The following is a 21,467-nucleotide window of genomic DNA, read 5'->3' on the forward strand; positions in this document are numbered from 1 at the left end:
CTGGTGTTGGGTTAATGGGTTAATGTTGGACTTGTGGGCTTGGGCAGCATTGGGTTGGGATGTTTTCATGATGCACATTTTCTTTACATAAAACTCTCTCTTATACATGAGTTTCTGTGGATTTGTTTCTCCAAAGTACCCAGACTAATACACCAATCCTCTTGTCCTTTCAAACCCGAGCTGCCTCTGGAATCAGAAACTACAGGCTATAGGGAATACAGACATAGTTCTAGGATTAGGCCTGTGCAACCTTGGGCAAACCGACTGCTCTGGCATCATCTGTAGAACAGGGGACTGAACTAGAATGTTCTCCAAGGACTATTAGTTCTAACACCCAATGAATAAATGATCCTATGAGACACTGGTTTTTCAATTACGTGCTTGGCTACTAAAAGACACTAGAACCTCAGAGATTGAGATAGCAGCTGTGATTGAACACCACTACCCAATTTTAATATGCATACAAACGCCCTTGGAACCTTCTTAACGTGTGTGTTTTCATTTTCTAGGTATGGAACAGACCTAAGAGTCTATATTTCTAACAAGCAGCCTCCTCCCACTTCTGGTCCAAAGGCAATATTTTAAGTAGAAATGTATCTCCCAAATTTGACATTATAACAGTATCAAGTTACATATATATACACATACATATACATATATATATATCATAATATATAAGCATGGGTTTGCTTAGCTTACTTACTAATCTGCAGTGAACAATTTCACATGTTTTCATCAAATCAAAGATTCTGTTTCTAGGCATGGCTGGTATCTGTCTCTCTCCCAATGCCCAAATACTTTCCTATAGAATAAACACCTGTTCAAAGGCACAATCCCTGACGGGAATAGAGTACTCAGTAAATTAGGCAAGCATGGACTTACTAGTTTTCACCTACTAATCTGTAAGTTTTAGATGCAGGCTGTGTTTAAAAAGATACCCAGCTGACTATGGATGACACTGAGAATCCAAAATCCATTCCCAAAGTCCCAACGTGGATGCAGCCTCTAATGAATTCCCTCAGACCATTGACCAGTGACATAGACAGTCTTGTCCTCAGACAGAGTGCACTGGAAAGTCGGTTACTGCAGATCTACCTCGGTTAAAATGAAATAGCTTGCACTATTTACATTTTAACCCATTTATGATTTCTTCAAGGTTTTATTATTTTCTGATTTCTTTTGAATTAATATTTTCTGTGCTTTATTTTGTTGGTGGTGTTGAGGTGTTTGGGGGATATGATTTTCTTTCTAAAATCCAGGTAGGTAAATCTATAGAGATACTAACTAGGGCCTTTGGGTTATGAAAGGGAGTTTGGCAGGAAATAGGGAGCAAATGATAATAGATGCAAGAATGAAGAAAATTATCTAAAACTGATTGTGAGGGAGTGAGGGGGAAGATGCGTGTAGGGTAATAAGTACAGGAAGATCTCTTCAACTACAAAAGAAGTTTCACTGAAGAGGAATATCATACACTTCCTGGCAGCAAAAAGTTCAACTTAAAGAAAAATAAACCCAGGTTTGTTAAAGTAGCACAGTAGCAAAACCTATTGATGGATTCCCCTGTACCATTGGCCAGAGACACTAGCTGCTTCTGTGAAACCTGCTTCTGTCCAACACAGCCAATATTTCCCAGCCCCTGAAGCAACACAGCCCGCCAAGCCTCTTACTTTGCTGGTCGGTGGGAGATAGCTAACCCCTTGGTACAAGCATAAGCATTATTCAAGCTTAACTTTTCACCTTAATATTTTTTCCTTTCCTCCTTCTTTCCTGGTTGTTCACCAGTGCTCCCCCTCAACTTGCCCCATCTCCCCTACATAGCCTTCATGTAGACAAAATAACACAAGTAAAAAGCAAGAATCTCCACCTACAAGGAGGTTTTATTTTTTTACTTTAGTTTTCTTTGTTGCTGGTTTTTTTTTTTTTTGGTGGGGGGATACTGTTGTTTTATTATAATATCCTCATTATATTTTTGGAGTTTTGTCCATTTCCTTTTCCAGTGTGACCCCATGGTTTTGAAAATACCCTTCCCCTCAGGCTAAAGCTGGCAGTCCTTTAGATTCCAACAGACCCAAACAAGGGCTTTTGGTGTTGTTTTTTCCCTGTGAATGCACAGACACGTGCACATTCTTATTGTCATAACAATAGAAATTAGCACTCAGGTCAAGGCCACATGCAAGTCTTTTGTCTCTTTTGTGCTTTGTCTCCCTGCACATCCACCCTTTATGGTGTTCTCTTTCACTTTTTCCTTGTGCAATGTATTTCCATGGGAGGTATTAATTCTGATTACTGCTCTTAAAATACATTTTCCCTTTATTTTTACAAACTAGTTGACCTATTCAGACAGGTGCTTATTACTACTATAATTACTTTTATATTATACTTTCTCTTCATCCACACACCCCTACTTTCCTACTTTCCACAATTAATCATCTTTCTACCCATTTTACCATTCACCATCATATATTTTTCAGCTTATATTAGACCTCTCCAATGTTACTGAACAGAGGTGACTACTTCTACAAGACACAGCAGCTCACATTCCACTAATTGTTGTGTTTCAATGTCAAGGAAACAGATACTCCAGGCCTGACTCTAGACTAACTGCCACGAAGTTAATTCTGACTTCTATTGACCCTGTAGAACAACTAGAATTGTTTCAGTGGATTTCTAAGACTGCAAATCTTTACAAGAGTAGAAAGCTTCATCTTTATTCCATAAAGTAGCTGGTAGTGTCAAACTGCTTGTTAGTAGTCCAACAAATAACCCACTATACCACCAGACCTGCTGAATTATAATTGGAAGTTTTACCAAGATTTCCATGTGATGCCAATGCACATTAAAGTTCAAGAAAGACTGTCTTAGGTCTGGCTATAAACTCGAAAACACTAGAATCTCCTAGAGTTTTGGATTCAGCAGGTCTGGGGTGGGTTGGAGAATTTGCATTTCTAACAAGTTTCTAAGTGATGATACTGATAATGGTCCAAGGACCACACTGTGAGAACTGCTGCCCAACAAACCCAGAATAAAAGGACATACCCAAATCCTTTCCAGCTGAGAAAACTGATTACTGTCCACCGGAGTCAATAATGAAAGAACCACTTCCGTTCGGCAGGAGGCAGGGAATGGGACAGAAACAAAAACATAGATGGGCCTCTGCAAGCCTATGCCTAAAAATGTCAAGCACTTTGCTCAATGCTACAAGACAGACCCTAAACTAAAGTGGCAAGAATGTGCTAGCCTCTAGCTGCCTCAATAGCAATCCAAGTCATATGAACACCATCAAGTCAGTTCTAGGTCACTTACTAAGGATAACTCTAGGACTGCGCAAGAGAACGACAGATAAGGAGAACTAGTGAAAACAAAGCTGAGTACTCATACAAGGGATAAACCTTAAACCAAAATATCCCTTTAAGTCCTCTTTAAACCAAAAAGTAGTGTTGCTGTTGGGTGCCACTGAGTCAATTCTGACTCATATTGGCCCCATGTGGTAGAGCAGATCTTCCCCCATAGGATTTTCTTTGCTGTAATCTTTATAGAAGCAGATTTTCAGGTCATTCCCCTATGGAATCACTAGGTGGGTCCAAACCACCAGCCTTTTGATTAGCAGCCACGTATTTACCCAGTAAAAATTTACTTTCTGGGGTATTATGTTCTTTTAAAAACCTATCTATACTGGTCTGAGAGAGAACACAATAGACGGTCCTGGATAGAGTGTGACAAAACCATGGAACAAAACGGAGAAAAAAACAACAACAAACCCTGAAAACGAACAAACAAAAAAGACCAGGCTTACTGGTCTGATAGAGACTGGTGGAACTACTGAGACGATGGCTTTTGATCACTCTTCAGGTTTGGAACTGAATTTGCCCCTATGGCTCAACTTTCAGCTAAGCAATAGACAGGCATATTGAGTATATAATAACACTAGGGAAGTAGGCATGCCTTAGAACAATCAACCATATGAAATCAAAAGAGCAACATTGGCCCAGGGATAAAGCTCAGAAAGCAGGGGAAAAGGATGTATGAAAATGGTAAACAAAGTATGGACTGCTAACAATGTCATGAGAAAACTATATGACTGTTGACTGATAAACCAAATTACTCTCTAAACCTCAACTAGAAGTTAAAAAAATCTATATTTAATCCAATTAACAACAGCAACTTAAAAGGTCAAAGAAGTAGCTTATGAGGCAGTGAATTCATACTGGTGGTAGAGGAATCATTTGGAAAAGGAGTATGAAAATGGTTGTACAACTTGAAGAAATACTTAATATCCCTGAATTTTATATGTAGAATTTTGGCTGAATTTTTGTATGTTTTGCTGCTACAGTTGCAATGATAAAAAAATAAATATAGACCAGAACATGTATACTGGTACAGACAAAACTTGCAACACAGGGAATCCAGAACAGATAAGTGCCTCAGAACCAATAAGGGGAGCATCGATACTAGGAGGGTAAGGGTAGTGGGGGGTTGGGGAGTAAGGGGGAACCAATCACAATGATAAATGTATGCCCCCCATCCCAGGGGGGTGGACAACAGAAAAGTGGGTGAAATGAAACAGCGGTCAGTGTAAGACATGAAAAAAAAGAATAATATATAAATTATCAAGAGGATATGGGGGTGGGTGGGGGGAGAGAGGGAGGGGAAGAGGAGCTGATGCCAGGGGCTCAAGTAGAAAGAAAATATTTTGAAAAAGATGATGACAACATATGTTTAGATGTGTTTGACACAATGGATATATGTATGGATTGTGATAAGAGCAGTGAGAGCCCCAGTAAAATAAAAAATAAATAAATAAATCAAAAGGAAATTAATACATTTTAAAACTAATAAAAAAATTCACCATATGAACACTCCCTTGCACTTCTGAAATCATGTGACTCCTAAGGGCTGCAATGTATTCTTACCCACACAGGAAGCTGGTCTGCCACTCCAGGTCTTGCTGTCCATACATATGACTGTTCGCTCCCCTTTCAATGTGTATCCTGGGGAGCAATAGTACTCACACCTGGAGTTAAAGTAGGCACCATCTACACACTTAAACCCTCCATTTGCTGGCATGGCAAGGGTAGGGCATCGTTTTTCTGAAAGAAAACAAAAGAAAACTAGATAATAAATATTCAGCATTTCTCAATATTTGTTCAGGGATCTGTCCTTAATGGTAAGACACTCTGAGAGCATAGGGGAACTGGTTAATTTAAACATAATTAACATAATTTAAACATAATAGAGAAACAGGGACCGGTTGGATATGGCACATCCCAACTAGGACACTGCCTGACACTGGGTTCCCAGGAAGTAGACCTGGAGATGAAGGCTTGTGTGCAAGTGATTTCTTAAGAAAGCAATGGAAAAAGAGAAGCCAAATAAGGTAGACTCTCAAAGTCAACCTCAGTGTAATTCCACAGATTAGCTCTGGAGGATGACAGACAACTCAACATGTATCCTGACTTCAGGCAATAAAAGCTGGGCTTCCATAGGTCATTACCAAGTCAGCCTCTGGGCAGATATAGGTTGCCTATAGAGGATGCTCTCTCTTGCAAGAGCAGAGAGCAGTCCTCTGAAAGAGTGGATGATTTCATCCCTCTGAAGAAGGTCAAGAGTGCAAATCCTTGAAAGGAGAGTCCTCAGAAACCCCCAAAAGTGGTAAAGAGGGATCTAGAGAGAGATGAATTGAGCACCAACAGTGTCCACTACAGCCATCCAGCTGTATGTAACTGCACACACTCCACATGCTGCATTCCTGACCAAAAAAGTTTAATGACACCATTTCAACCGTGCTGTTGCAAAACTGAACGTATATGCTTGGGCTCAATAAATGGTGGCTGTTTTGAATAACATTAGCAACTAAAATGCTTCCATAAGGATGCTCCCTTGCAGCTAGTTTCCCAAGTGGGATATGTTTCATGAAGTGAAAAGTCAGCTGTGAAGTGCTCTCCTATCCCGAGACACACTCCTGTTCATGGAGTAGGCCTCACTTCTTTGCCAGCTCTTTCTGTTTCCACAATCCCCACCCTCTGGTGTGTGTGTGGGGGGGGGGAAGGCATCCCCTCCATCACTAACATGAGTCCATGACCTAGCTCCCTTCTTATACTTCATTCGCACTTGACGCCTCTGCCGTGATGATTCTGATGATCCATTTGGGGGCTTCTAAACGTTCATGGACAGTTGAATTGAATGATAATGAAATTTCTCCAGGAACCTTCTGAAGCATTCTTGTACCGTGAGATTTTTGACAACAAATCTCTTGAGCTGTATCTTATTGTTTCTAATGCCCCCTGTCTCTTCAGAGTGCAGCACTGAATGAAGAAATATAATCTGTTGGCTGCACAAAGCTCTGCTTTTTACCATCCCCATGATCACACACTTCTCTCTAAAAGGGGTTATCTCAACTCCACCCTGAACCCTTCCTACGGCTTCAAATGACAAAGGGAGTTTTTCCTCAACCAAGACCGCACCCAGTATGTTCAGTGTAAAGCCCCGTCTTAGAACAAAAGAATGTTGGCTCCGAGGAGGCCCAACAGGGATGGGGTACTCACGTTTGCAGATGACTTTGTCCGACCACCGTTTGTTTGACTGGCAGATCAGCTGAGAAGGGCCATGTAGCTCATAGCCCTTCTGGCAGCGAATGTCACACCTGGCTCCCAACGCTGTTTTGTAGTATCCTCCTTGAGGGGCCCTGCAGTACACATCCCCATACTTCACTTTGATGGGGGAACACCACAGGGTGTCTGCGGGTGACAGAAACCAGAGAGGAAGTGACAACTTCAGAAAATGTGTCTCCTTATACTTGCAGTCCCTGCCTTGACATTCCAGATTTTTGACCACCCCCAATAGGCCCCATACCTTTCAATGGATGGTTTAGTTAAAATCATGTCAGACATGTGAATGGGGACCCAGGCTCCTCCACCACTAACTGTATGCTCCTGGACAAATTACTTAACCTCTCCGAGTCAACACCTACACACCTATGTCATAGTGCTGTTACAAGGACTAAGAAAAATAATGCATACATCTAAAGCAGCCAGCACAGTGTCTCGTGAACGCATGTTCTTTTTAGTAGCTAATTCTCTTAAGGACAATTAATATCATTGTGAGCCTCTACCCCTGGTGGCATAGTAGTTACACTTTGGGCTGCTGCTCTCAAGGTCAACAGTTTGCAACCACCAGAGGCTTTTCAGGATAAAGATGAGGCTTTCTACTTCTGTTACCATCTCAGAAACCCATAGGGGCCATTCTTTCATGATCTATGGGGTCTCTATGAGTGGGAACAGACTTCATAGCAGTGTTTTTTGGTTTTGTTTTTAGGAAAACCACCATCCATACAAAATGGAATCAAAACCAAACTCACGGCCATCTAGTAGCTTCGTGACTCATTGAGAGGTTAGATAGATTTCTAAGACTTTACGTGTTTATGAGAGCAGAGAGCCTCATCATCCTCCCTTGGACGCAGCTGGTGGGTTTGAAATACCAACCTTGTGTCTAGCAGCCCAAAGGCTAGTCCACAGTAGCACCTAAAACCTCAAATGAAACTCACTATCAGCCAGATGACTCATAGCAACCCTACAAAACAGAGTAGACTGCCTTTGTCGGTTTCTGAGATTGCAAATCTTTAGGGTAGTAGAAAACTTCATATTTCTCCTAAGCAGCTAGTGGATTCATAGTGATAACCTTTTGGTTAGCAGCTTGCTAACCAACTCTGCAACTCACTAAGTCACCAGTGCCTTCCACACGTGGGAGGGGCCAGTAATCAGCCAATTTGAATTTTTCTCGGTCTGTGAAGGGATGCCCCAAAGAAACTAAAATTGTTTTCAAAGCTATGTGTTTTGTTAGTTTGCTTGTTTTTTACAAAATAACCTATCACCTTCAAAGTACTCTCCATTACACTTAATACACTGGTCAAATCTGCGATTCCATTCTTGGAAACATTTTTCAAACTCATCTGTTTGGATGGCTGACAGCACCTCCCTTGTTTTCTCCTTAACCTCTTCTATGTCATCAAATCACTTTCCTTTCATATCTCTCTTCATTTGTGGAAACAAAGTCACACAGAGCAAGGTCAGTTGAGTCAGGTGCGTGGGCCACAAGAGGCATGCTGGTTTGGGTTTTGTTTTTTGTTTTTTTGCCAAATACTGGCGCACTAAGATGGCTGCATGAACCGGTGCTTTGTTGTTGTAGCAAAACCAGTCCCCCTTCTGCCACAAATCATTCCTTTATTGTCACATGTTATGCTATGTTTTCAGAACCTCTAAATAGAAAGTTTGATTAACAGTCTGGCCTGGTGGAGTGAATTCCAAATGCACTATGAGTCAACGTTTTCGTCTGTTCAGGAAGTTGCTGGATGTCCAGAATGAGGTTTTCATCAATCGACATTTCACCTTTTTTGAAAGAGAAAACCACTTGTGAACTTGAGTTTTTTCCCCATAACGCTGGCCTTATAAGCTGTGTTCAAAATTTCAACAGTTTCTGCAGCATTTTTCCCAAGCAGGAAACAAAATTCCACATACACATGCTGTTCTCTTAAATTGGCCATCACAAAAAATGAGGTTCCAGCAAAATTGCTTTCATGAAAAAATTCACTGTGACCACAGAGAACCTTCCCAAGTGACGTCACTGGGTACACTAACTCAGAGTTGCTTGATGCTCACCTAGTGGGACAAATGCATACTACAAAAGCTCCGCCCAGCAGAGCTTTTTTCCTGTTTTTGTTGGGGGTGGGGGGAGATTACCCCACATATATGCATATTCTTTGCAAAAGGTCTTAATATTATTGTTCACATAATGGGAATGAAGCTACAGCTTTCAAGTTTTGGCAACTAGATATCATTTTGGCTTATTATCACAAAACAATCACGTCCCACAGTGAACTAAATTCCTTTTTCAATGACGTGGGGTAGTTAGGTGTGATCATGGAGTGTGACACCCTCTTCAACTTGCAAGCTTTCTGGGTGTTTTAATTTTGATCACAAAGTTGTCTAGAAGACACCTGAGGTGACACAAATATGTGACACAAACTTTTCCCCTGCACCTTTGGATATAAGAACAGCACTAGCTGCTCAGGTGAAGAGGTTCCTGCAGTGGGCCTTACACTGATTTCCCACAATCGATGATTTCTGCAGGTCCATAATTCAAAGAACACCAACCACTTCCCTAAGGCTGTATGAATGCCTGTCTGACCCAGAATTTGAGCTGTCAGTGAGTGGGATGAGTTTGCCATCATGTGGCCAGAAAATAAGATAGACTCTGTTTTCGTTTCCCAGGAATTCCTTTACGATGTACCTTTGCTTCTCAGCCATAAAAATGAATAGTCCTTTTTATGTCTTGAACAAGGACTGCTTTTTACTCTTGACCTTGGATGTTCGCTTTGGCTAATGCTATCATCATATAGTGTTGCAGATGCCTGCTGTGGGTCCTAAGAGACTTGAAAACGTTCAAGGAAAAATTCCATGATCTTTTAATTCCATTTATTTGCACAAACTTCGAAAAGCCCTGCTAGGCTTCCTTGCACTTTCTAGATTGAAGTAATGTCCTGAGGGCTTAACCTAAATTGGAAAAAAAATAAATCCAGTTGCTATTGAACTGGTTCTGACCTGCTGCGTTTCAGAGTAGAACTACACTCTGCAGGATTTCCAATGGCTATAATCTTTGGAAGTACATTGCCAGGCCATTCTTCTGAAGACCCTGTGAGTGGACTTGAACCTCCAACCTTAATGGTAAGTCACTGAACATTAAACAATTTGCATCACTCAGAGAAAGGGCTCAACCTTCCAAACCCACCCCTCAGTGCCATCAAGCAGATTGCGACTCAGACTCCCTAGGACACGGTAGAGCTCCCCCCTTTAGATAATGTTATCGTCATGTAATGTGATGATCACGCAGTTGCCATGCGTCCAAAGTGATTTCATAAATTTCATGGAAAAAAATCGATAATCTATGAATTCCACCTTTCCACAAACTTTTCAGCCCCCTCAGATTGATTTCCACCACGTGTACATCAGTTTGTCACCGCAATAATGGGCTCAACCGTAGGGACAAGTGTGAGGAAGGCACAGGACGGGGCAGTGTGTCCTTCTGTTGTGCACAGGGTCCCTACAGGTCAGAACTGACTTGACGGCACCCAAAAGCATAACAGCAAAGAATGGCTTCGGGATTTTTAGACTTTAATTCTTCACGGGAGGACATAATTTCTTCTTTCTCCTGTGGAGCCACTGATGGATTCAAACTATTGACTTTGTGGTTAGTATCCCTATTCATAAATTACTACGACACCAGGGTTCCTTTGGCCTAACCTAGAGCTAATTAAATTTGTCCATATGGATATAAACCTACATGAGCACATACCAGGCTGACAGACCTTCCCAAAACAAAGTTCCTTTTTCTAGACATCTATCTGAATAATCTGTATGTAGCAACATTTTAAAATGTGAAGATTCTGAATCCTGAAATATTAAAACAGCACACATACATATATACCTCTATTATTTGTTTTTAGTGTAAAAGGATTTTTGAACCAGTTTTAATGTTTTGATTCTTCCTTTAGTTATGGATTCTGGCCAGCATGAAACTAGGAAATTTCAAGAGCACAGAGGCCCATTTCCCTGGCAAGTAGTCCTGGTGACATAGTGGTTATGTGTTGGGCTGCTAATCGCAAGATCAGAAATTCGAAATCACCAGCGGCTCCTCAGAAGAATGATGGAGATTTATACTCCTGTAAAGTTCAAGTCTCAGAAACTCATAGGGGCTGTTCTACCTTGTCCTACAGGGTTACTATGAGCCAATCAACTCAGTGAGAGTGAGTTTGGTTACTTGGGCTCTTTCACTCACTTTCTTCTATGATGACAGTAGATCTGGGAAAAGGCATGGTGTCTACCACACAACCAAAACAGAACTAGAACCTAGTGAACACCGTGGCTTCTCAAACTAAGGTAGGTTTCTCTCTCTTTCATTTTCCAAATGCAATAGGAAAACTCACCTACAAGAAAATTTTACACACACACACACAGAGAGTATTTTCCATCTCAGAAACACATAGTTTTGCTTACAGCTTGTCAGAAGAGTTCTATGGAGTTCAATCTTACAAAATTATCTGTTTCTTTATGGCTTTATTTTCTCCTTCCCAATGTACCCTAACTTCCTCACTAGCTCATTTTCTCTGCCTGCCCCATTCCCTTTGGAGATTGCAATGTTTCTGTGCTTCCTAAACACGAGCCTTCCTCCCCACTTTTAAATTGGGTCTGCTTTTTAAATTGGCCCCCTTTCCACTATCACAGCAGCCAAATTGTTTATCAGTGGTACTGAAGACTGTGCACTCACCAGAGAAAGAAAATGAAACCTCCATTGTAGGAGAGGTGAGATTGGTTACCAGAGAAGGACCAAAGTCTACATATCACGATCCACATATCTCAGTGCAACATCCAATTAGCAGCACCCCCTCCCATATTCTGGGCTTTCAAATCCTCCCAGCAGTACTGACCATATATTCAAATATGTGCTGTTGTCAACATGTGGGGAAAATCTTATTTTCATTTACTCATGAAAATACTTTGTGAGTTTGTGTTTGTGTGTGTGTGTTTCATTACCTTCCAAGACAAATCATTGGACGAGATGTTGACAATTTAATACTCTTACAGTGATAGTAATTAAAATGTCAGTGAGTGAGTGATTTGAATTTGAAGTGCTTACAAATACCACCAGTTAAGGTAAATTATCAAAACAGTTAGCGTGGAGGTTTAAGGACAAAAGAAAGCTCTTCTCCTGCTTTTGCTATGACAGGATTTACTTAGGGATTAAATCTCAATAAACAATTCAAGAAACCTTTCCCATCCACATTAGGGCAATTGGTAAGTACTCCATTCCTTGGCTAGGCAGTGCAATGTAGCAATCTGGTGTAGCACCACTAGCCACCCCATGAATTTCAGACTCAAGCCTTATATTTGCAAGTTATGGGACTCTGGGAAAGTCACAACTCCTCTTTGATCCTAAGTTCATAAATATTTATAAGTAAAGAGTAATACCTTCACAACTCTACACACTTCACCCCTTCCCTCAGTAAGTGAGACTATTTCATGGCATTCTAAGTTAAAGTCTAAAAACAATGTTTGCCTCATACTGGTGCACAATAAATGTTGGCTAAATCTAATGCTTCTTCCCAGTGGGTTACACATTGGTTTGCTAGCTACAAGGCTAGCAATTGGAGACCACCAGTCACTTCATGGAGAAAGACATGGCTTTCTACTCCTGTAAAGACTGACAATCTTGGAAAGCCACAAAAGCAGTTCTATTTTTTCCTCTAGGGTTGCTATGAGTTGGCAATGACTCAATGGTAGTGAGTTTGGTTTGGTTTGATCTGGAATTTCATTTAATTTAATGGAAAAAGCATTTACTGCATATATACTCTGTATCGTGCATTGTATAAATCTTGAGGATCCATATTTCAACTTTCAGTTAATAATAGCTGGCCTGTAAGTTTGAAAATTAAAAAAGAAACAATTTCCCAAGAAGGATGTCACATAAAGCATTCACTTTCTACTCCTTGTTTGGTCATATTTGGCCATCTCCAGATATTAGGAGCTATACCCAAGGACACTAGACAACTCCATGGTAAGGCTCTGATGTGCACATTTGTGCTTTAAGCAGATTTTTCAGTAAGTGAATCGAGGGGGGCGGGGAGAAAGAATTTAAAGGGAATCCCCAGTGGTCAGTTGACCCAAAGTCAGTCATTTAACCCAACCAGTCACTCCCTGAGAGTGATGATGGAGTCTGCTTCTATAAAATTTGCAACCTCAGAAACCCTATTCTATAGTGCTCTATAGTTCTACCCTGTCCTATAGTGTCAGTATGGGTTGAAATCCACTCTCCAGGAGTGGGTTTGGTTTCTTTTCTTTCTTTTGGATAATTGAGAGCTTTCATGAATCTGACCAGCTCCTTAGCCCAAACACCTAACAAGTGGGTGATTTTCTTGATTTGCAGATTCCTGAAGTTGTGAACATATAGCTGTGGAAAAGATCATCTATGAAGACTTCAAAAAGTTTGTGGAAAAGTGGGATTCAAAGACAATCGATTTTTTTCCATGAACTTTTCAAAGCCCCATCATATCTACATTTACAGGTCACAGACGATTAAGAAATGATGGGAGAAGCTTGCTCAGACGTAGGTACCAGTCATTATATTAGAAAGTGGGTTCCTACCAGCACTACTCCAATCATTCAAACATATCACAGCAAAGCAAGACAGTGTTTTCTTGCCACAATATGAAAAAATACCCAGGCAAAATGCCAATAGACCTTTACTAGCCAATTTTCTGCCAATCATCCTTCCACTGCAAGAGTAACAGGATTCAGAGAGAGCAAGCATTTAAATCTACCTCCACTTTCCCTGGGGCTCAATGGTAGACATAATTACAGTCAAACTTACCTGCATCAGCAAAGAGGGCTCCAGATTAGGCTTTTGATACCTGCTGTGGGGTAAGTTGCTAAAAATGTGTAGAGTTCTTTATCATGAAATTAAAGATTAACTGGGTAACGCACTTTACTCCTCATTTCAGAAGCCAAACTGGCCTCAGAAAGAGAACGATGAAATGAGCCTATGAAAATCAAGTTTTCTCATTCCCCATTCCTCTCAGGACATTAACAGCACTGGGTCCAGATTTGACTTTGGGTGGTTTACTCTGGACGATCCCAGCTGTAATGTTTGAAACAGGCAGAATTCACAGCTTGATTTTCACTTTCATCAGAGCTTGCCTTTGCAGAAGTGAGAACAGAAAAGAAACGTAGGAGAATAAAATGACCATTCAGGTGCTAAAGGACAGCACTTAGATATTTCTCAATTGGGTTTCCTTATCTTTAAACTGGGAGCATAAGTGCATTTCTTTGAAAAATATTTTCTCTCGAATTGGTTGTCTGGTCATTTTATTAGAGTCTGCTCCACAGGGCTGACAGGAAAGTTCTTCTGGCAGCAGTGAGTCCACATTAGCACATAAGCAAAGCATTCACCTTTATATCTAGCATATGAATACTCGACTTCAGCATCTTCTAGCGGTGAGTCTCCAGATCCTACAATAAAAACAAACAAACAGAAAGTGCAGCAAGAAAAGCCACAAGGTATTGATGCCTCTTTCAAAGCACTGACTTGCTATAGTTCATGCAAGAGGGGCTATTAGAACGCATAACCCAGAGCAGAAAGCTTCTGTGGCCATTCATTAAGGGAACTTCTCAGAGTGAGTGAATTTGCCTTTGCCAAGAATGTTAGAGCCAATCAAAATGAGCCTCCAACTGTTTTGGAATCACAACATGCCAAATGAAATTCTGGAAATGGGATATATAGAGAGTCAACTGCACTCTGAGAAGATGCCAATGTACATGAATCCTGTGCCAGGGGAGACGCAGTAAAATATGTGTGACTCAAAATATTTTGCCAGTACCCAAAGAAAACTCAACAGAACTGGATGTTGATGGCACCTGACAATCAGTAAGTATAACTAATGATATGAATTTGTGTTCAGAGGATAATGATGGCAAATAAAATGTCTTATCCTACTGAAACAGGAAATGCAAAGCTGATTTAGTCTATGTGTAGGAAATAAGGGCTTAAATTGAGGAAGTAAATGTTTATTCAGAACTTCTCATCAGGCAAAACATCATTAGAATTTCTTGATGAATCTTGATACCCTTAAAAGCATAAACTCAAAAGGTCTGTGGTTATTATTTTAAATTTTAAACTCATTTGACAGTTGGAACAGAATCATTCTTAGAATAGTACACACTGAATGCTAGGGGACACTGGGCCCTTATCCCCCTTGAAGCTATAGCAGGTATTGAACTTGAAAACAGTAATCTGGAATTCAGAGAACATTCCCGCTAGACATAATATTACCCTGGACTCTTAGCTTATTACCATCCTAGTCAGACATTCACCTAGAGGTACCTGAAACCACAATAGGCAAGGATACTTTCTACTATGGGGTCATTCACAATTGACGAAGTATGAGTTACTGAGTAATGGTCTGTGTTACACTTGTACTTTGAATGATAGAGGTAGAGAGTAGAAATCGAAAGTAAGGGGGCAATGAACATAAGAAAAATTAATCTGTAAAGGATGCCCCAAACAAAGAAGCCCAGTTCTGTTTCCATCTGTGCTATAGGTTTCCCCATTTGGTCTCTGGCCATCCAGGTTGGTACAAAATTGTACACTGCTCATTACACCATATCAAAAATTGAACATGAAAAATAGTATTACCCTTTAGGAAAGGCATTGAACAACATGAATCAAAGCTTATTTCAAGCCCTTGGATCCAGCCATTTCAGTTCTGGAAATTTATCCCAATGAAATATTAAGCCCAGGGGAAAGTTCTATACACAAAGATTTCTTTGCAATGTCATTTAAATAGCAAAAGACTATGGAAGCAACCCAAATAGTCAATCTGGTGCATAAATAAACTTTTTTACGGGAAGCTCCTGGGTTACAAATATCTGACTTCTGGACAACTCCTACTTGCCCTTTAATGTTAGGTAAAGTTGCCCTCACTTTGAAATGCTTGAATTAACCTCTCCAACCCAAAAATCCACTGCTGCCAGGTCAAATCAATCTGACTCATTATGCCCCTCTCAGGTAGGGTAGAATTGGCCCTATAGGGTTGCCAAGGCTGCATTTTTACAGATGCAGATCAACCAACACATTTTTACCTTGTGGAAAGGCTGATAAGTTCTAACCACCAACCTTTCAGTTTGTAACCCAGGGATTGTCTGTATATTCACTGGACACAATACAACACAACCCAAAACTCCTTGCCACAGAGTTGAATCCAACTAATAGTGAGCCCATACACACACACACACAAACATATATGTATATGATTATATCTATAGTGACCCTATATATATATTGGACCCAATATATATATTCGGACCCTATCCGAAGCTGTAAATTTTTACAGGAGCAGATGGCCTTATTATTCTCCCTCAGAACAGCTGGTTGAGGTGAACAAATGATCAACCTTGCAGTTAGCAATCATAGCCATTAAAAATACAATTTATGAATACAATGTGATAGCATGAGAAAAAAGCATACAACATTAAATGAAAAAGTACTATAACACTATTAGATAAATGGTATGATTTATAAAAATATAAAGCACATTTTAAAAATTCATAAAGTCATTACAATTGATTTTCTTCACCCAGTTCTTCTAAATTTTCTGATGTGCATGTATTACCTTAAGAATGGAAAAAATAAACTTTGTTTTAAATATTATTAATACAACTCATAGAAGCTAGTTCCCAATATATCTTCTCAAGAGAAAACAAATATTTAAGAATCTATGTTTCCTTTACCACCCTGTCCTTACTTCTTCCCATGTTCAGAGCTGAAATAGGTCTCATCTGTCTTCTAGGAACTCTGGGATACTCCAACTCTATGTGGCACATTTCTACGTGTCTAGAGAGCTATGTCCTAGCAAGACCACTTCCTTCTTCCTGCAAATCATCTTAGCCTCTTTGTGATCAACCTAAAAAGGCTACGGACAGAGTTCAGTGCACAGAGTGTTTATCACTGTTGCATTCCTATGCTAGTAGGAAAGAAAGTGGATTGGAGCAGAAGTCAAGCTGTGATGTGGCACCAACAACAGCGTTAGCTAACACCATGAGGAACTCTGAAACTAAAAATGGAGAGTCCACTTCAAGATGGCCAACTGATAGCACAAGGAATGAACCCCTTTCCAACAGTCAGGAGGAACACATCAAGAATGAGAAAATGAAGTGCAAGTAATCATATTAAATGACCCAACAGATAAGAGATTCAGAGTTAGTGGGCATGACCGAGGGGAAGTGGAAAGGTTAAATATCCCTGAGATGCCTAGCTCTTCCTCCTGCTGGACCAAGCCATTAATTTTACAGAAGACTTGAAAGTCCTCCTAACTTCCCAGCTGCCATGCACTCCATACACTTGGCTCCCAGACTGCCCATGTAGTTCCAGATACTACTCCCTCTTGAAAGGTACAAGCCCCACCCTGTCCACAATGACTCAGCTCATGACAGCCCTGAGAAACTTCTCCATCTCCTACCACTCCACTCTATGCCCCCACTTCCAGACTGGCATCCAGTCTAGACCTATTCTAACCAGCCCCAAGACCAGATCAGGCAGAGTCGCTTGCCCCTAGGCACTGGTTGTACCCTTTCAACTGGTCCTCACCCCTTGTGCTTCCAGCCCAGTCCCTGAACCCTAGGCTTCCCATCCTTCTCATGAAAACACACTTTTCTCTGCCCACACTAGTTACAATGCTTCTAGGCAGAGCTTAGACCACCCCCAAACAAACACTTACAACTCCTTTTTTTTCTGCTCTATTTTCTTTATCCCTCTCTTCCTTTGTCCGTTTCTTTAAAATAAAAGCTTGTACTATGTTTATAATTCTTTTTCAATTGGTACTGCCCTTCCCTATGTTCTTTCAAAATAAGAAAAATGTAATTTTTACTAATTTTACAATTCTTAAATTAACACTCCAAGATACCCCCCAGTTTCTCTATTACTTTCCCTTACATTCTTTTTTATATCTCCCCTCTCGCCTAGTCTCTCTTTTCTCTTGTTTAGTTCTGAAGTAGCTCATATTTCTCTACTACACCACTCACCAGCACAGTATACAGTCTTCTCCAGTGCACATGGAACATTGTCTGGAATAAATCACAATAGGTCACAAATCAAGTTGTAACAAACTCCAAATTATGAAAATCCATTTTCTCAGAACACAAGGCTATATAAATAGGAATTGAAAATAGAAAGAGCAAGAATGGAAAGAGCAGGAACGTAAAGACACATGGCAGAGTGAACACATGGAGACTGAACATCATGTTACTTTAAAATGCCTGGGTAATAGCTCAAATAAGGGATTAAATTAAGAGATTTCCTGAAACAAATGAGAATGATAATGCAACATACCATCAACTGAATTGAAGGAAACTATTAATCCAATAGAGACAGGCATCATCATGTTTGGTAAAGAAGAAGGTCAATGAAAAAGAACAAAACCCTCAAGAATGCTGCACACACTATGGCTGCAATAATGACTGCAATAATGGGGTCAACCATAATTGTGAGGATGGCACAGAACAAGGCAGTATTTTGTTATGTTCTAAATAATGTTGCTATGAGTTGGAACTGACTTGACATTTAAACACAACAACCACTATCAAGAATGGAAGGGAAAAAATAGATGAACTATTGCTAATTAAAAGAACAAACTATATACATATATATTATGAAAAAATATAGCATGAAAGAGTGTATATATATACATACATATATATACACACACATATATATATATAAAATGAAGTGACTTCAAAAAGTTTGAGGGAAAACAGAATCAAAAGAAAATTGAATTTTTCTATTAACTTTTTGAAGCTCCCTCATGTTTATATTTATACTCATACATATGTAAAACTTTTAATATGACAAAGTGGAATTATTAATCAGTGAAAGAAAAAGTAAATAAATATGGTAGACTTAATGGGCTATCTTATACCATAACAATTCCACATAGATTGAAAAACTTAACTTTGAAAGTAAAATCTTTGAGAAAAAAGAAAGGATATCTTTATAATAATGAAGTAGGAAAAGATTATTTAACTAAATCATGCAAAACACAATTCATAAAAATTATATTGATTTATTTTGTTATATTAAATTGTAAAATTTCTGTAAAATATAATACACACAAATTATAAGACTAATCCTAGACTAGAGGAAAATATATGTCATATATGTAACACTGAATTCCTATCCATAATGTATACATGAATACATAAAGGCACTAGCCCAAAAGGGGAAAAATTAAGACAGATGTGACCAGGTACTTTACCTAAAATAATATAACCTGAATATGAAACAAATGCCACAAAATGTTAATATGGAAGAATATGCAATCTCACTAATATGTCATAGAAACAAACATTAAAAACAAAAAATTCACATCCATCACATCGAAAAAAATTAAACAGAAGAGGATGTAACACTCAGGTTCTGCTAGTGAAAGCGAAACTTGTAAATCTACATTGAAGAGAAATTTTGATTTACATTTGAAATTACTCTTCAAATCAGCCATTGCTCTTCTAGTTTATGTGCCATGGAATGGGGAAAATATGCACTATGCACATGGTGCACTATGCACAAATATGCACCTGGAACCAGGATGCCCATAGCAACACAGCCATTAGTGAAACTAATTGTATAAACCACTCATAGAAAAATAGGTAAAAATATGCTGGTGTACTTGAACAATAGAAAGCTGGAAAATTTAAAAATGAATGAATTCAATCTAAATGAACCAGCAAGATTGAATTTCAAAATCGTAATGTGTAGTAGATAAAAATTTGAATAATAATAGTGTGAAACTCTGTAAAAATCTCACATAGTTCCTAAAGGTGAGGTTCAGACGATGACTCAGTAAGAAGTGTGCTATACTCATAAAGATCTGCTTCAGTTTTCTAATACATATAAGCAGAAGCCTGAGGAATATCCCTGGGAATGGTTACTAAGAGTGTGGGATACTGGTGCAAGAAATGTAACATTAGACCAGTCTGAGTTTCTTGATATGGGGCCCCTAAGCACAGATTCTTCCTTCAATGTCACAGCAAGAGAGGTTAAGAGAGAATCGAATAGGTTATCTGGTTGGTTCACTAAAGCATGGGCTGCTAGATGGTCTAGATTAGACCAACTTGAGGTACCTGATCTACCTTGGTACACTGTACAACAGCAGTTCTTAACCTGTGGGTCGTGACACCTTTGGGAGTCCAATGACCCTTTCAGAGGGTCGCCCAATTCCTGACAGTAGCAAAATTACAGTTATGACGTAGTAACGAAAATAATTTTATGGTTGGGGGCTCACCACAACATGAGGAACTGTATTAACAGGTCATGGAATTCAGAAGGTTGAGAACCACTGCTGTAGAAGAAGGTATCCAAAAGTTTAGGGAAATTGGTATGTTGGAACTGATCTATCAGGATAATCACATAGACCCAAAAAGGGAGTGTCCCGAGGGCATACCTGTCACCACAACCTTAAGGAATAAGTTTGTGAAGTGGGCCTCAGCATCTCTGAAGACTCCTGTGATAACTATTTCATGTACACCAGCATTAACAGTGGGAACTGCCCTAAGTGAACTCAGACATTTGCCCACAATGGGGCTGATTGGACCCTGTGATGGTAGAGGGAAGGTGTCAGCACTGAATCAACAGACACAGGGTGGGTGTGGTTATCGTAATGGACAGTAATTAAAGCAACCTGTCTCATGTGGAGTTATGTCATTCGCTACTTAGCCATGGTGTCCCTAGGAGTGAAATACATGGGAAACCTCCTAAATATTTACATGATTTATACAGGCAAAAGAATGATAGATCAGGTGAACAGCAGAATAGAGAGTCACGACCACTCATTCAATTCCCAGACCTGAGCCAGTTTACAGACCCACAACCCCTTGAATGTGGGGAAGGCAAGGTCCCTTTGAAGGAGGACCCTGCTACGTCACTGAGGGTTTATACTGTCATCTTTCTTCTAGCCTTCCCCAAAGGGACCTGTGGCCTTTCACAAGAGTGGCTGTTCACTGGGGCAAAGGAAATAATCAAACTTTTTGGGGATTACTGGACACTCGCTCTGAACTGACACTAATTCCGGGAGACCCAAAGTGTTTCAAAGGCCCACGAGTCAGAGTGGGGAGCATATGGAGGTCAAGTTATTGATGGCATTTTAGCTCAGGTACACCTCACCATGGGTCCAGTGGGCCCCCAAACCCATCCTGTCATTATTTCCCCAGTTCCAGAAAGCATCATTTGAATAGACATACTTAGTAACTGGCAGAAACCCCATATTGGATCCCTGGAATGTGGGATAAGGACTATTATGGTAGGAAAGGCCAAGTGGACCTCACTTCCCATTGCCTAGGAAAATAGTAAATCAAAAGCAATACTGCATTCCTGGAGGGATTGCAGAGATTAGTGCCTCCATCAAAGACTTGAAGGATGTAGGCATGGTGATTCCTACCACATCCCCATTTAATCCACCTATTTGGCCTATAAAAAAAAACATATGAGTATGACACTGCATTATCATAAATTTAACCAGGTGGTGACTCCAATTGCAACTGCCGTTCCAGCTGTTGATTTCATTGCTTGAGAAAATTAATATTTCTCCTGGTACTTGGTATGCAGCTATTGATCTGGCCAATGATTTCTCAATACTAGTCTCAGAGGACCACCAGAAACAGTTTGCCTTCAGCTGGCAGGGACAACAAATACACTTTCACAACTCTCCCCCAGGGGTACATTAACTCTTTCTTCCTGTGCCATAATTAAGTTCAAAGGGACCTTAATTGTCTGTATGTTCTGCAAAATGTCACACTAGTCCATTATATTGATGATATTATGCTGATTTGACCCACTAAGGAGGATGTATCAAAGACTCTAGATTTATTGGTACAATA

At 39.9% G+C, this 21,467-nt stretch overlaps 1 protein-coding gene across 2 annotated transcripts in view; it reads right to left on the reverse strand.

Moving 5' to 3' along the window:
- Positions 1–21,467, reverse strand: part of SRPX (sushi repeat containing protein X-linked) — a 110,029-nt gene that overhangs the window by 35,322 nt on the left and 53,240 nt on the right. The window contains exons 2-4 of one of the 2 annotated variants that reach the window (XM_045289408.1): positions 13,995–14,054; positions 6,543–6,734; positions 4,911–5,087 (exon numbers count right to left, since the gene is read on the reverse strand). In XM_045289408.1, coding sequence (XP_045145343.1) covers positions 4,911–5,087; positions 6,543–6,734; positions 13,995–14,054 — 429 coding nt within the window. The remainder of the gene's footprint in view (positions 1–4,910; positions 5,088–6,542; positions 6,735–13,994; positions 14,055–21,467) is intronic. The other variant, XM_045289409.1, reaches the window with a different exon arrangement.

This window comes from Echinops telfairi, unplaced genomic scaffold (genome assembly GCF_000313985.2).
Source record: "Echinops telfairi isolate 266 unplaced genomic scaffold, ASM31398v2 ScPeMD7_26;HRSCAF=91, whole genome shotgun sequence".
NCBI classification, from domain to species: Eukaryota; Metazoa; Chordata; class Mammalia; order Afrosoricida; family Tenrecidae; genus Echinops; species Echinops telfairi.